This window comes from Lytechinus pictus, chromosome 16 (assembly GCF_037042905.1).
Source record: "Lytechinus pictus isolate F3 Inbred chromosome 16, Lp3.0, whole genome shotgun sequence".
NCBI lineage: Eukaryota > Metazoa > Echinodermata > Echinoidea > Temnopleuroida > Toxopneustidae > Lytechinus > Lytechinus pictus.
Window position 1 is genome coordinate 12,453,732 of NC_087260.1, and position 18,050 is coordinate 12,471,781.

The 18,050-nt window shown below is 36.2% G+C and overlaps 1 protein-coding gene and 1 long non-coding RNA gene across 2 annotated transcripts; both read left to right on the top strand.

The window, feature by feature from the left end:
* The first annotated feature begins 484 nt into the window (after positions 1-484).
* LOC135157035 (uncharacterized) lies at positions 485-2,444 on the top strand. The gene is made up of 3 exons (XR_010296116.1): positions 485-651; positions 1,443-1,581; positions 2,279-2,444. It is a non-coding gene; the product is annotated as an uncharacterized LOC135157035 (long non-coding RNA).
* Positions 2,445-2,569: 125 nt separating this feature from the next.
* Positions 2,570-11,726, top strand: LOC135157105 (suppressor of tumorigenicity 14 protein homolog). The gene is made up of 10 exons (XM_064111615.1): positions 2,570-2,581; positions 2,861-3,053; positions 3,631-4,041; positions 4,561-4,773; positions 5,216-5,300; positions 6,314-6,477; positions 7,127-7,165; positions 7,754-7,879; positions 8,533-8,640; positions 11,656-11,726. Exons 1-10 carry the CDS (start codon positions 2,570-2,572, stop codon positions 11,724-11,726), a joined length of 1,422 nt encoding a protein of 473 aa, XP_063967685.1.
* Positions 11,727-18,050: the final 6,324 nt, after the last annotated feature.

Below are 18,050 nucleotides of genomic sequence, written 5' to 3' on the forward strand. Positions count from 1 at the left end.
ATTTTCAAAGTTCCAATGATTCAAGTAAAGAAACTGCAGGCTGTCATACATAATCATTTCGCTGTAATTCTGACTACCCTATTTCACTCATTTCTTTAATTATGTTCATCAAGAAAAAAAAATCGCTAAATATTATTTAGTATTTCAACAAGAGCATCTTTGACTTTCAAATATATGTTTCAAAGTGCAAAAATGGAAGCACAGCTAACCATTTCTAATAAAGCTCTCAACAGCGATATTTTTTGTTTAAATATGAGATTCTATTTAAAATACATGAATGATTATATACAATTTGACATATACCATGTTTATTGACGATGGAATTGCGAACAATATTGTGAAATCTTTACAGACTGCCATTTTGATTTGGGTGTGTCATCTGGACACCTACCATCCTCCAATATCCGGGTCCCATACCATTTCAACCAATCAGGAGTTCAGAGCGACGACGTCAGAATGGAACCATCCAATCACTACCCGCCAAATAAATGGCAAGGTCAATTACCCGAGGACGATGAGAACTTTTTCGAAGTGATTTTCCAAGAAGACGTTTTGGTCCGTAACGCTATTACCCAACAGTGCAATGGATCTAGAATCATATCATTCAGTGTTGATGCTTTCCAAGGCAAAGTCACAATTTCGGCCGATTTTGTAAGTTTAAGATTATTGCTTTTCATCGTATCGCCAAGATTCTGTTTTGCAATGATCCTGATGATTCATTCAAATCAGTTTTATTGTTATACCTCGTTCCTACTTTCGCGACTCGCCCCACGATTGAAACGGTGATCTTAATCGTGTAATAATCGTCGTGATCCTATCAGATCGTATCAGATCAGTGGTGGCAATCGTACTGATCGCAGAAAAAATTGAATGGTTAAAACATTCTCAGGATCAGTTATGGAAGGCGAATCGTGGCACTCGTAACGGCTCGCACGACAGTGTGAACGAGGTATATAATACAATACAACAGTCAAAAGATTTTCAGGTCTATTTCATACAATTTCTCTAAATCTACAAGTTTCATTCTTAAAATGTTTTTTCTTAAAAGTTCAAGCTTATGAATGACCGTATCAAATTTGTGAAATGACACCATCCAGCCTGAACATCTAGCGTTCTGTATACGTAAAATCAGCTTAAAACATGAAGAATTCAGTAGTGCTGAGGACCTGTTATTCAAAAGGAAAGACTCAACAAAAGATTGCGTAATCGAAATTTTCCTTAGATCTTTTGCTATTTTCCCTTTTACAAGTTTTCTTTATCAAATGACCATTCAAAAGCCCCCCCCCCCCCAAAAAAAAAAAAACCCACTTCATTTGTAATCCATAATGTTCCTTAAGCCTAATAAGAAAGGAAATGTCTTCCCCCCACCCCCCCAATTCATTTGATTTTTTAACATTTGAAACAAAACGTCCACTCAATATCTCACCTTTTTTTTACCCTAGGATATTTCGGACTGTTTTTCTTCAGCCTGTAAAGTCTCGACAAGATGGACTGAAAGTGCCGACCAATATAAGATCATCCCAACGAGATGGGAAGGGGATTTATGCTTTCGATTTGAACTTCTCGGATGTACTAGCGTAGGTAAGCTTGTTACCTGGGACCCGTTACATAAGGAGTGACAACGGTTTCAAAAATGCAATTTGTATTTTTATTGCTCGAAATGAATTCTGAAATAGAAAAAAACATCTTGAAATTCTTTCCCATTGGTACAGCTACTGTGGTAAAAGGGGGTCCGCAGCCCCGTCCGCAGCCAATCAAGACCGGTTTTTATACGGTATATGGAAGTCGTTATGGCAAAGTTGCAATGGCTGTAACTCTTTATAAAAACGGACCAATGAATAAAGTGTTCTTTTCATCACCTAATCAGGAGGGTAATATTTTTGTCAGGGCAAGATTTCATGAATGAAAGATTTGATTTATCAATGGCTATGTACCAGGTGATTTATTCATTTTATTATATTTAATGCTTACATAGTTATCCTGGTTATCGTTCCATTATTAATGGAAATAATACTATCCAGAAGTTTCCTAGTTTACCTTGATATACTTACCATGTTCACTTTGCAATCTTTCCCCTTGATTGATTTATAGGGATATATGTGCTTTGTAATGAAGGGCGATTGACAATAGATGTTCTATGTTCTGGAATCATTCATGAGTCGTGGAAGTGAAAGCCTCCTATTCTGTATTTACGTACGTGTAATTTATTTCTTATTCTATATTCCTATTTTAATCGGACACGAAACAACATTTCGTATCAATTGATTAATATTTGCAGACTGTTCCACCTCGTATTGTAATCTTGGTAATCATGGCAAAGGGAGCTGTTCGTCGGGTTCCCTCTCGAAGAGTGCTCAGGAATTCACTGGAAATCTCTCCATATCACTTCCTCCTCGCGCACAGTGCCAGGCCAATATCACCGCACCAATGGATGCCTATGTCTCTTTCATCTTTGATGGCTTTGACGTAAGTACCAATCGAATGAATTATGTCATGCATGCATTTGGTATAAGGCGGGAAAATGAATCCATAAACGAGTTCACATCATGGACTTGTTGCGCTGTTCAGGATGCAAATGAAAGTGATAGTTTACTCCAGAGTGCCCCCTGCCTCCTAACATAGTTTGACGACACCCGGCCTTTCAAGAATGTTTGGACTGTTGGTTTTTGAAACGTTGATAATGACTTTTTTATGAATTGTTTTGGTTTTAGTTGTCAGACGAGATTTTCCAGTTCCGCCACTGCTGCAAAGTTTAGAAAATCTATAATACGTGTATGGACAGTATATCAACAAACCAAATAAATTTTTATTGATTTTTTTTTAATAACAAGTTAATTGTGATTATTTATGGTATCTCTAGAACGTGAAAGATATCAAGAAAATTTCAGACGGGGTTCTGATATTACATGACCCGGAAACACAATCAAAGACAAACTTTGACCTCGCCCAGGTTCCTCCGGTTGACATTTCCACCTCGTCTCATCTCAACCTGAAAATTCTATCAGGTCTCTTGACCGCTACATCAGATGTCATTGCTTCTTTTGGGTATGTAGGTAAGTTTGTAATGCTAAGGATATTTCTTTCACTCTAATCAATTGTTGCCATATATAAGTTAAAAATAAACATTCCAAAGGCGCGGAATCATCAAAACAAATGAAGTCTGTGTGAAACTGTCAAACAGAGAGTCGTTAAGTTCTGGTGAGCGTTTCATCAACATTTCTGTCTGATAAATTGTCAGATCTGACATCTTTCCTAGATTTTGTTTGGCTGAGAGGCACTTTTACTATGGTAACTGTCGGATAAAGCAGGAATTGTCGGATGGAACGTCCGACAATTCCTTTCATGAAACGCTTCCCTGAAGTGCTCCAGATTGTTAAAGTGAGTTTTGCAAAGAGATCATAGGCGAGAGTTTTATAGTCTAGACGAGATGCAGTATGCCCCTTGAAATTAGTTATAAGCGAAAACTATTGGACCATTTCAAGATTACTTTTGGGGCAAAATAAATTGGACATAATAATGATGGCATACATCAATTTGAATATGGAAAGTCATTAAAAGGTGTGGTCTCTTTTTTAGACGATCGGGGTCGTCAGAACTCACCCCCTTGGTCCTATGCTCTTTATCTTGCAGATAAACCAGGCTGCAAGGGAAAAGAAACTGACACTGTCCACTCATGCACAGAGAGCACTGGTCTTTTCTTCTCACCAAACTACTTCGATCTGTACCCTCCAAACCTCGACCGTTCCTGGGAGATCAGTACCCGGCCTTGGTCCCAAATCATCCTCCGTTTTATCGAATTCGACGTCGCTTCCCTCGATGAGCGGTGCCAAGAGGACTTTGTGGTTGTCACTGACGTATCGAATTCGGCAATCATCGGGCGCTTCTGCAGTCAGACACCTCCGTCGGGCGACTACATGTCTTCTTTAAACAGGATGCGTCTTTCTTTTCACTCTGATGGCATTGAAGGTGGCGCGGGATTCTTGGCAGAATATGATACAGGGCATCTGATACCTGATGTGTTCTCGGCATCTAATTTTACCAGTAAGTACTAAATGCATTCATGGTATGAAATGTAGGTATACGTTATGTGTTATTTGTCTTAATGAAACAAATGTAATGTAACCACAGTTAAAGACTTACAAACTTTATGAATAGATGTGTCATCCTAAAAAAGGAAAACAATGTGTTTTCAGCAGAAGTCTTTTAACAAGTTCTTCAATCTTTCTTTGGAAAAAAAAGTTGTGTATCCTTAACACATCAAATAGTGTTCGTCCATAGACGAGAGAGTCCAATAAAAGTTACAGGTGTGTATTTATTTATGGCTGACAACATTGCTCTACTTATATTGTGCATGTTGTAGGATTTCAGAAAACATTTCAACCAAACGTTCCGACACAATATCTGGACCAATTATAGCCGAGGCAAACTGAAGCATGCTTGAGTAAGACTAGCCTAGATTTCGGCGTAACATCGTCTACTAGGGACCAGTGATAATTACAAGGTAATGTTAACATGACGTGGTTGATATTGAGTTCTCATTTTTTACGATTATAATCTCAGATGAAACTTGTCAGACGGGTTGGGACTACTTCCGGCGATCCTGCTATAAGCTCTTTGTCAGCTCTGTCGTCATAACATGGAACGAGGCAGAGGCAGAATGTGAAACCGTAGAGGACGCACACTTGATCAGTATTCACGATAAGGATGAGATGACGATGCTGCACTATATGATCTCAACTCAATGGCAGACTGTAGATACAAAGACGTACATAGGCAAGTTTGATTATTTCTGAAAAATACCAATCTGGGCTAACAGTCCACGTTTCCACAGAACGTGTTAGTCAATTTTGTTGTGACCTTGAATTTTCTGTTTCGTAAAAAGTGACCATTACAGTAACTTCCATTGTGGCGACTACCATTGTTATGGGGCCCAGACATGCCAGAAGTCATTCAAGAATAAGGTTTCCATATTTCTCACTTTTATCTCACAATACCTAGGGATTTCGCCAGTTATTTTTAGTTCTCTAAACCATTTCTGCTTATACTAAACAATAGCCCTCAAAAGGGTATCATTATACATATTGTATATCTTACTGGTTTGAATTGGTACGAAAAGAGTTATGCTGTGCCATACGATAGACTAATAATAAACACACATTTTAACCAACAGTCTTGCTTGTAATCACAATTTCTTCTTTATTAATCTTTGACACAGGCCTCGGACATAGGGACCAAAGAGGGGTATTCAAATGGACTGATGAAACACCCATGTCTTATACTGATTGGTATATTCCCCAATAGTAAGTTCTTATCATAAATTGAAAGCTCATGAAGTAAAATAATTACCAGATATAAGCACTTTTTCATTATTTGGACCTTTATTGTACACACATGCACGCACACACGCGGTATAGTGCAAACACACCCACACACCTATACATATACGCAATAAATAAAATAAATTTCTATTAACCTAAGAAATTTATTTTTGTTATTCGGCAGTATTGTCCTTATGTTTTAATTTCACATAGTAATAATGCTGACATTTATTATAACTTATTTGTTTCTATAAGGTTAAAAAAACTTGCTATCGACCGACAAGGCTGTTTTTCAGCACGTCCTTAAAACAAAAGATTCACAATAATATATAAAAACAATAAAACACATTTATACCTTTAAAAATAATGATAATATTTCATTACACGCAAATATATACATGTATCCACACACACACACATTGCCTCCCACGCAATATACACACACATAAAATACAGCATATCAATGCGCTTAAAACACCATGGGAAATACGTTTGATATGCCTCTGATAAGTGAAAACAGATTTAATGAGATTTAAGTACTTAAGTACTTATGTATCATGTGTGAGGGTGTGGGTGAGTGGGTGGATGTGATTGTGAGCGTGCGGATGTGGTCGTGAGCGTATTTTTATTGTAATGTAACATGTTCAAGCACGTGATCTTTGTCATGTTTTTCATATTTTAGGGGATTGTTTAGCAAAATTTTTAACTTCCATTTTAGTCTCCAATTTCATCATCAGATTACATCTTAATTGTTTTTATGTTACTTTGTATATATACTTATGACTTTATGATCGAAATAAATTTAATTGAACTGAACTTAATCTGAACATGTGTTCCAAAAGTTAATCACGTGGTTAGACATAGCTTGCTCTATAGTAATCAGTCAAGACAAAGGTTTCCTCACCTTTCTGTGTTCTCTTTCGCCGAGTTGAGTGGAAGAAATACACAATTTGTAGACAAATTACCCAATCTGTTGTTATTTTTACTTTATAAAGCAATGAAGAAGGAGAAAAACAACCAGACGGCGGAATGTTAGAAGCATGTACAATGCTAGTCTTTGATCCAGCCACATCGACGGATCTTTCGACAGATCTTTGGCATGATGTTGCCTGTGCTTCTCCTGAAACGAGGCAGTTTGTTTGCAAAACCCAAGCTACAGGTAGGTTTTGCTTTTTGTTGGTTAAGCAATATGAAATAAAATACCATGTCACCGTATCGATTATAACAATGTATTAGTTTAATATAACAACCTCTTTGCGAATTATTATCCTGTTCATATTGAAAGGATGCACAAGATAAAAATATTTCATATATTTATGTATATTGGTAATAACATTATTACATGAGAAGTTATATTTATTAGATAAAGTCAATGGCGACAATAGTCAAATTTGACTACTCGCCACTCAAACCAACACAACAAGAAGATTATTCTTTTCAGTTATTACTTAACTTCAAGTATTGCTCAAGCGGTGATAATTTGTTACCATATTGATACTTGTCATATGAATTAGAAAAACACAGTTATTTTTTCAGGAAGATCCCACATAGCTGTAGGCATATTTTTATTTGTTTTATCGAATTTCCATGTATGTTTATAAATATTGGCAATCTGAATTTAAAAAAAAACCTTAGTCATGGAAATAAAAGATTGAATGCATAAAACGCATGCGGCGCTACATGGGGGCAGGAATGATCGCTCCTATGTTTTTTCTTTGAATAATAATCCACTTATAACTTCATACTCCATACTCAACACTTGCTTCTCAATTCAATTCATCCATTTCTGTTTGTTTTCATTTCTAAAGGTTCGCAGTGGAATTCAACAGTTCATATCTACAAGCCAGGTAAACTGATGTTTCGAGCATAATAATATCTAAATTACGTTGTATTATCGTCTATAATAGATATGAGTTTAGTACATTGTCATATCGGAAAGGAATTGTGCGTTTTTATAAAATTTGACTAGAAATGTTGAATTTTTGCATTATTGGTTAAAGCATCTTTTGGATAAAGTTATGAAACGCCATTTGGACAGAATTCATCTTAAAAAGTAGCACATTTTGAAAACGACGGGTTTTCCAATAAAAACACCAAATTCAATGGTTTTAGTCGTGTCATTATTTTCGTTGATCGTAGAAGAAAATGGTGTAAAATTTACCATTTCACTTTTTATGGGACACCCGATCAACCCTTTAGTTTATCATGAGAATGTGATATCCCTTGTGATATACATCTTCTTATACTTCTCGGTTGATATTGTTATTGAGGTTTATGTTTCCTTTTTTCCCCTCTGTCTTATAATACCCATTTATTTTCATAAGCAATAACATGATACATTTCTAGATCCAAATATCTAAATTTTTCTCCCACCCTACGGTATCTAAAACACTCAAGAAATATTTAAATGTTCATTACATCTTTCTGATACTCAGATTCTATTGGACAATGCGATCCCGGACTATTCCATTGTAGCTCAGGGGAATGCATACGTGACGTCTTTGTATGTGACGGTGCCAAATATTGCAAAGACTTCAGCGACGAAAATGACTGCTTTGCAGGTATGAGTGGTTTGGTCATTTCAATTATTTTATTAAATCAGATAAAAAAATATCAAGATCTTAAAACGGTTGCAGAAAAACTGATGGACAATGAAACCTCTGATGGTTTCAGTTACGTGGTCCGAGGTATTTGCTGATGCCGCACAAACAAAGTAGTGAAATAATGCAGAATTGATCGAGGGTAAAAACATTAGCGAGTGAGCAAAAAAGATATAGACATTAAGAAAATGAATTATGTAATAGATTTTTTTTATAGATTTGATTTAAATTGCTCTCTTGATGAGAGTGAACTTGTAATCTAGCAACAATAAATGATCAAAAGCAGTCGGATCCTCTTGCAAATTCAATGAAAACTATATATTATAATAGATACTCAAAATAGATTAGTTAATAAATTATGCATTTTCTTCTATCTATTTCACATTAGTTGTGATAAAAAAACACGAAAATTACAATTATTTATTTGTATATTTAAAAACGTTTTTGGTGGATAAAAGTCATATTTTACACACTACCTAAAAAAAAACGAGATTAAATCAGGATATTGATGACGGTAACAGCGAATGGCTGAAATATAAAGTTCTTGGACAACTGTTCAGAAATGAATATTAATGTTATTATTTCGCATATTTCTTCCATTCGTCTATAACCAGGTTGCGATGAAAACCAATATGAATGTCAAGATGAGTTATGCATATCGATTTCGTTTGTCTGTGACACCATTTCTGATTGTGAGGATAATTCGGATGAAATTAATTGCGGTAAGTACACTTCTAATTTTGCAGTCAAATGAGATGAAAATTGAAATCGTCACTTTTATTGTCATCATAATTGTTGTGAGAATTGATTGTGAACATTTTGTGATACCATTAACCATTTTACCATTAACATATAGTCCGGGGGCTGGGGGAGTTTATTCAGCTGATCGGGTACATAAGGTTTGATGGTCCCAACATCTTGGCATGATATCAGTGGTCAAGAAAATATGTTGCTGCCGGGTCATATCCTGTACAGAAGGCCCAGAGGACCCCATTTTTGTCGGCCTTCTTGGATTTTTCATGAAAATCAATTATTTTCATATTTTCGCACAAACAAATGAAAAATATTAAATAAATGCGCATTTAACAATGATTTAGATAGTATAAATCGATTGCAGTCGTTTTCTGGACAGTCCGGTTAATATTTTTTTATAAATATAAGAATTTTTACCAAAATGTCTATGTTTTTAGGGAAAAATTTGCATGTGCATTAATATCTTTCTGTTTTGTCATTAATATCAACAATAAATGAAAAAATATCAGCATTCTACACGAAAGAGGATATATTAACGAGAACATTTGTATGCTTCATGACAGTATTAATGTCTTAACTTGGTTAGATATAGGGAAAATACCCCCAAATGTATTCCCCGAATTTGCGATAAAATGACACAAAAAAAAGCAACCTCCGTCACAACTCACACTAGTGATACCGACTACAATGCGCTCGCTGGCTTGCCTTTCAAAAGAGTACAGTAGACTCAATCGGTCTTGCCTCGCCTTTGTTAGTGTGACTAGCACGCATAAATGCATGTAATTAGCGTCGCGTTTATAGAAAAGTGTATATTACATATATGGGTATGAGGGCAAAAGGCGTTTTTTACATATTAAAGCAACTTTTATGTTAATAAAACCTCTTGGAAAAGTTAGAGGAGGCATTACTCTGCATGTCGCAAGCAATTACATTCGGGCACCTTAACACATAGTCCCGCAAGAGCCTGTCGAAGGTTGTCCGAAGCTTGGCTATTAAAATATCTTGCCTTTTGGAGCCCTCAATATGGCAAAATGATGCTTCGGATAGGTAAAAATCTAAATTTATTTTCTTGAAATCACTTAGAGACGGAAGAATAGGCTTTTCTCTATCAGCTAAATTAAAGAAGTGAATGCATATCAAAGCCTACCCTCTCAGGGGGCTGCCCCAAGTCACCCCGCCCCTTTTTCGTATTTGGAGACAAAAGAGTAGACACTCCTCTATCTGCTACATATAACGAATTGCTGGAAAATCGAAGCCACCCCCGTCAGTGGGTTGCCGAAGACACCATCCCCTTTTTCCGTATTTAGCAAATTTATGGAAAAGTCTGCAAATTTGGAGCCCCCACTGAGGCTAAAGGGTTTTTCTGCCAAAAAGCAATCCATTTTCATTGTCTTAAAACCACATGGAGACAAAAGAGTTGCCTTTCCTCTATCAGTTACATATAAAGAAGTGCTGGTACAGCAAAGCCTACCCCTGTCATGGGATCCTGAAATTGCCCACCCCTTTTCTCTTAGATTACCTCTTTATTAGAAAATCTGCGAATTTGGAGCCCACATTGAGGCAAAAAGATGTTTCTCCTATATAGCAAACCACTTTCATTGCCTTAACACCCTCGGATAAAAAAGTAGTATTTTTTTAATCTGCTTCATACAACGAAGTGCTGGCACATCGAAGCCTACCCCCTCAGGGGGCGGCTGAAGTCACACAACACCCAATTTCGCGTTTTAACAATTTATAGGAAAATCTGTCAATTTGGAGCCCCCATTGAGGCAAAAATGTGTTTCTGCTATACATCAATCCATTTCATTGCCTAAATCCACATGGAGACAAAAGAGTTGCCTTTCCTCTATCTGCTACATTATAACGACGTGCTGGCACATCGAAGCCTTACCCCATCAGGGCACGGCTAAAGTCACCCAACCCCTATTTTGTATATTGCCCATTTCTAGGAAAGTTTTGGAGCCTGATTGAGACAAACGGCGTTTCTGCTTTGCAGGAAGTCACTTTTATTGTTTTGTAACTCATGGGAGACAAAAAGGTAGGATTTTTTCCATCAACTTCATTTAAAGACGTGCTCGCACACAGAAGCCTACCCCCGTCAGAGGCTGCTGAATCCCCCCACCCTTTTGCCTATTTTCCCACTTTATCAGTTTATTGAATAATTCGCAGTTTTTGACCCCCTCGTTCAGGCAAAATAGTATTCCTGCTATATAATGAAGCCAATTTAGTTTTTTTGAAGTAACTTAAAGATGAAAGAATAGGCTTCCTTATATCAGCTACATGCACAAAACGTGCTGGTGCATCGAAGCTACGCAATTCAGGGTCTGCTGAAGTCACCCCACCTTTTTGCTTATTTTCCCTCTTTATTGGAAAATTCGCAGTGTTTAGCCCCATTGATGCAAAAAAAGGTATTTCTGCTGAATAAACTCCCCCTAGCCCCCGGAATAATAAAGACATTAAAAACTTGTCACTTCTCTCTGTTTAAGTTACTTCTTTCTGTTTGTTAAAGTAATAGCAAGCTGTACTTCTAACGGATATATATATTATTTGATTTATGTTTAATCATATATCACAGTTGTGTAGACGTTGCAAGGGAACTTTTGTTTCCTTGACGAACGACGGATTCAAGAACATAGAAAATGTATTTTCAAATTGCCTTCATGACAAAGCACAACCAAGAGGTCTTTGTCGAACATTAGTAAATTAATACAGCAGTTTCGTCCTAGACTCTGGACTAATGATAATATCTGCAAATTTTCGTCAGCTACGAAACTTAGGACAAAGCTGCTGTTCCTGTTCGATGAAGGCCTCCCAGCTGTCTTTGTCATTTGACGCGCATCATCAATATGTTCTTAAATCCGTTGCAGTTGCAAAAACTCCCTATTTTTATGGTAACTTTACCGTCCAATCTTATAAAAGAGGGTTCTTAGAGGGTTCTGCACTCTTGTCTCGTATTGGAAAGCTTCACATGTTCCCTAAAACAGCGCATCTCAACCAATGGACCGCGAAGCTGTATCAGGTGGGTCGCAAGAAGCTCCAGAAGGAGAAAAAATAGGGGAAAACTAAAGTATATTTCACAGAATTGTCCGAACATGTTATGCTCGATCAGTCTACGTGGGTCAAACAAATTAAACTTTGATGAGAACCTCAGGTGTATGCATATTGTGTATGTAGTTCATTGTCGCCCATTTACCGGTCATTTGCGAATGCAGATTAGTTCTCAATCTGTTTGTTTCGAATGTGCTTCACATTTTGTGTTCAAATTTCACGAAACACTTTCTTTAAATTTTGGTAGGTGGGCCTCGACAAAATCTGAGAGTCAAAGTGGCCCTCGATTGAAAAAAAAAGGTTGAGAAGCGCTGGCTGCCCTAAAAGGATCTCAATGACTTTAAACAGCCACTTTTGACCGTTTTCATGTTCTTTATAAGACCATTTAAGTTTCTTGAGCACATTAAGAACCTTTTTGGCAACCCGTTTGCTCGAGGGTTCCAAATACGCGACAAAAACGTTCAAATTCACACCTTTTTTCTAAGAGTGTACCACGTTGTCAACCTTCATGTAACGGAGCACTGAAATAAAAGCTAAATAAAACTGGATAAAGGAATTCTTTCATTGCTAACGCGATAGGTTAATGTTGATTCGTACCTTATCCAGTGTATCCGCGGTGTTCGGAGTCGGAGTTTACATGTGACAGCGGTCAATGCATAGACTCTCTCCAGAGATGTGATTTTATTCCTCATTGCTACGACTCTTCGGATGAGGTTGAATGTGGTAAGTAACTTTGAGAAACATTTTTAAGTAGCCTAACAGGGGGTCGTTTCATGAAGCTGTTCGTAAGTTAAGAGCGACTTTAAGAACAACTGGTGAACCCTTCTTACGCGCTAAACCATCGCCAATGGTGTATACTATTTACCAAAAGAAGGATCACCAGTCGTTCTTAAAGTCGTTCTTAACTTACGAACAGCTTTATGAAACACCCACCCGGTTCGATTTCCTTGTCCTATCCAGAAAGTAAACTTGACTTTAACTATGAAAAGCAAGGAGCGCCATTATCTGTTATTAAGAGGGGGAATACTAGTGTTTATTTAGAAGAAAAATAAGCATTGAAGGCGATCGAAATAAAATATTTCATTTAAGTGTTTATTCCATGGATTTTCTTCTATAAACTGAAAAAAAAATTGCATTTCTCATTTCCAGTCTTATATATACAATAGGCCTACCACTTTAAGAATCTTTATCATGCCTGCCCCCCCCCCCTCCCCACATTTTTTAAAACAGAGAAATCTCATTTTCTTTCTCTATGTGTGTGTGTGTATGTGTGGGTGTGTGCGTGTGTTGTCGCTGTTTATGTGTATTTTAATGCTCCTCGTAGCTATTTGTATTTCCATTTACTTACCAAATAGCTAACTTATAAGGCATTTTTTTCTTGTCGTTTTTTTAACAATTTTGTTCATTGTTCCTTTTAGAAAACTTGACCAATTTGTGATCCTTGACCAATTTGTGATTATTATTTTTTGCCATAGTTCTGGAGCTATCATCGTCAGCATTCCAATGTTTTGATGGGTCTTTGTTTCCAAGCAAAGTTAGATGTGATGGAATGGTCGATTGCATCGGCAAAACAATAGAGGATGAAGATCGATGTGGTAAGATGGCGCAGATCAGATTTTGGCTAATTATTCGAATATGTTTATGAAGGCAACTTTGAATCAATTTCCTGCAAAATTACTTTTCAACAGATTTCCCGAAATAAAACAAAATTGTAAATTCTATCTTTCTGCAAGATTAGCTATGATTTCAAAATATATTTGTTATTGTGTTCTTGTAATTCATTCCAAATAGTGTTCATTGAACTAATTTTGTCATAAGAAACTTGTATTTTCATCGCGATGATAGTAATATTCCATAAGGATTATAAGCCGCAGGATTTGGTTTGAAATCTCTAGGATTACATTAACTGAGTCACACACAGAGAGAGAAAGATAGAGATAAAGAGATCATTTAGCAATACCTCAGGGCAATGCGTGATCAACTTATACATGTTTATGAACAGGTTTCGAAGCTTTTGCACGCATTTTAGGTGAAATATGTCGCTAAATATTTTGTATACTTTCCTCCTTATTCTTTTTATTAAATGTAGGTTACCTCAATAATTATTTTGCTTGTGACTCTGAGACTGAACTTACTTGTGATAATGGCGCATGCGCACCACTGGCCTCCATCTGTATGTATGAACTCGATGAAGTTGGTTTCCTCAATAGCTGCCGTGACGTCACAAATTTGAAAGAATGTGGTAAGAAATTCGATTTTTCAGGGGGGGTGGCGGGGAGAGACTAAATGCGAAATTTGAGATTTTTTTTTTGTCAGTATGTTGTGAGTTCCTTGCAGCTTTTCCGGAAACTGTCCGTTTTCCATATTTAACTTAATGTTAACATTGATTTAATAATAAATGAATGATAAATGCATACATGTTCATCGCTTTTTCGTGGATTCTTTAATTATAAGATTGTCTCAATTATCATTTATTTTTGCTCCTTTTCTATTCTCGTTTTATCGCTACTCTAGCAATAAAACAAAGCTGCGAATCCGTAGCTTCAAAGTAATAAACAACTAAATAAGTCAACATGTGTTTGAGAGCACGCGAATTTGTTCCATTAAAGATAATGCAAGTAACGTTAGGGAGAATGCTTTCTAACATCTCAGCCTATTGTTCTAATTCCCCTTAGCAAATAATCCTTTCGCCCTAACAAAATGTCGTAACGGGTAAACCTATTCATATTAGTAGAATCACTCCTATCGTCATGGTCGTAGGAAAAAAATGTTTATTTATGTATGTTTTTTATATCCTAGAGAATCACACTTGTCCATCTTGGACAATGAAGTGTCCAGACTCTTATTGTATTCCACTAAGATATTGGTGTGATGGGAAGTTGGATTGCCCAACAGGGTCTGATGAACAAGACTGTGGTATGACCTTTTGAATTATTGCTGTCGTTCTAAATTACTATTATTATCATCATTACTATTATTATTATTAATATTATTATTGTTATGCTTGATTTCTAGAATTTATTTTGTTCTGATAATAATAATAATAATTACAATAATGATATATTACTATTGTTAGCATTTTGATTATTATCATTATTATAATTACTAATACTACTATTATCGTCATTATTATTCACCATCATCTTCATTGTTATCATTACTATTCTTGTCATCTAAACCTGTATCTTTTTCGGCGATGTAAAGACTGCCATCTTGATCGCAAAGGAATGAAAGAGCACGATGTTCTCATCGTCTTCTTCTACCATAACTATTTTTTCATCAGATTATTACTAATGGAACCAGGATTTATTAGGGCAAGGGCCTTGAAAGAGTAAAATATCTCACTTTTTTTCTATGATAACCCCCCACAACATTTGTGATTTTCCCGTCGGTTTTTTTTTTTTTGGGGGGGGGGGAGGGCGGAGATAATCACTGCAATCGCACTCCATCCCTTGACGGGAGGGGGGCAGAAAATTACAATTATTTTATCTCTTTTCTTCCTCCATGGATGCACCAATGATCCATCGTCCTAAGAAGTGCATGAACTACAATTTAATGAATATTGCCTTATTTCGCATTAGGTACATATTAATGTCCACCTGGTTCTTACCGTTGCCATGGTAGCACAATATGTATCAGTCCTGATCATGTATGTGATGACGTAATACACTGTCCTGGTCATGATGACGAAATATTCTGTGGTAAGTAGATAAAATATTTCATTTTTCATTCCTACATTTGAATTTACCTTCCATAAGTATATACCCAAATTAGTCCTTTCTGTGAGATATGTGCTGTTTATATTCAAGTTTTACCTTAATGACAAAATGGGATCATCACAGTGCAACTATAGAGGAGATGATCCGCTTAAAATTCGCTTCATATTCTAATAAGCATAATAATCGTGATCATTATCATCATTATCATCCATCCATCATTGGTATTTATATCACTACTATTGGTATTTATATCACTATTACAAGAAAAATCAGTAGTGGCCTAGGAAGAGGAAGTAGTATTAGTGCAATAGTATTAAAGTAACAGAATTGCAGTATTATAGCAGTAAAGTGGTAGAAGTAGTAGTAGTAGAAGAAGAAGAAGAAGAAGAAGAAGAAGAAGTAGTAGCAGTAGTAGTAGAAGTAGTAGTAGTAGAAATAGTGGTAGTAGTAGCTGCAGTGGTAATATTGAAGTAGTAGTAGTAGTAGAAGTAGAAAGAGAAGTAATGTTATTCCCATTTCGTGTATTTAAGTTATTGATTTTCAACAAAGAATTCTTTACCCTTTTTTTCTATATCACATAGCTGGATGCCCCGAAGGATGCTCGTGTACCGGTCTTTCCTTTACCTGTCACGTCGGAACATTACAATTTACATCCCTTCCTAGGAACCTCCGAAAACTGTAAAGAGCTATTATCAACGAACGTAGAGGGCGTCAAAGTGGTGTTGCTGCCCTCTACGTTAATTGGCTATTATTCTAATATTTTACAACAATGCTACAGTCATACCAATAAAACCAAGTTCAAATCGACCAATGTTACAACATTGGAAATGACATTAAGGCTTTGGTCGGTGTGAGGTTTGTCTCGCCGTGTGTGACTGTTTACTTGGGTATAGAAAGAACACTCTAAACACAAATCAGTCAAAAATGACTAGTTAATAGGGTCAGCTGGGTGCAACTGTTTTTCTATAGTCATATTTGACTATTTTATTGTTGTATTTTACTAGAACATAGTGATTTCTGACTTGAATATATGTCAGAAATGTGACAAGACATATCAGTTGCACCCAGCTGACTACTGGTCTAGTCAATTTGACTGATTTGTTCTAAGAATGTAGATACAGTAAAACTTTTCTATTAAGGCCATCCAGTTAAGGGAAAAAAGAAAAAGTGACCCCTTTATAATGGATCTTTACAGACAGGTTTTATTATACATAATCATTTCAGAGGGTAGTAATTGTTGGTGCCCACTGAAGACCGGTTTCCACTTTAGACAGGTGGCTGCAGAGGTTTGATTGTACGTGTAAAAGGGGCAAAAATGTTTTTATTTTATTGTTTTGAGTCTACCGTCACTACTTGACACGGTAAAATCTCTTTTGAAATGTCCACACACACATTTTATTAACAATTAATTAGCAAGCACATGTAAGTCACTACCAGTAACTAAAATTAAAGACATTTATAACTTCTTTAATTTAGGATGATTTTGATATCCCTTTTTGAACAAAACTCCTGTATTTCATCTTTTTTAAAAGGGTTCTAACAAATCAAAAAGTGACCATTAAAATAATTATATTTTTATCAATAAACAGTCATTTTATTTAAACCTATTATTCTTCCGCTGTGCTTGCCATTTTAGACATATATTGCAACCCTTTTACAAAAGTTCACCTTTCTTTTATTGACATAATTTTCGAACTCATTTAGGTCGCTTGGTTGTGAAAATGAAATGGCATGTGTGAGTGGAGATACACGGGTTGCCTTGGAAGTGAATAAGACCGATGAACGTACTACGATCGTACCATCTTCGTTACCATTCCTTATTGAACTGTAAGTATATCAACAGTACTACTAATAACAGTACGCAATGTAAGAAGAGATTCTACTCCTACTTTATATTACTACTAATATTACTACTACTACCTGCGTATAATGGGGGCTGGGGACAGATGGCACCGGACCCACAAAAGTTCCACGACCAGGAATGAAAAGGGGACGAGAGAGGATAATTATAATATTAATATTCAGATATGTCAGAATCTATTCCAAAGTTTTAATAAATTTAATATTAAATTTATTTTTGAAAGGCCAGAATTCGTGCTCGTCCGCTCACTCACTTCGCCGCCTCGAAATGCTTACATCTCTCTATGGAGTTCATACTGCTTTTAAATTGTAAAATACATCAGTAGGTCAAATTATAACATGACAATGACATTTTTCAACATCTATTTTTCATAAATGTTTAAGTGAAGTTCCTCCTTTCCTATTGTCCTGATACAGATCTCTTAAAAATTTAGGAATTTCGGAGATTGCAAAAGGATCATTTTCAGAAAGTTCAAACGTCTTGTATCTGTAAGTATGTCATCTACTATATGGGCATTCATGTCACAATTCAGATCGTGCTACTTGATATTGGCGCTTATACCCCCTTGACTATTCGGAATGACTGAGAATATTAAGTTTGTAAATCAACTAAAGTCTAGTGTATTTCACTTGTTTCGGTCTCTCAACAGTGTTTAAAGGAGTTACTTTTAAAATTGAATACCGATTTGCTACACAGTGTTCACTCTTTTGTTTAAACTTTTTGGGCGGGATTACAGAATAGGACTTTCATC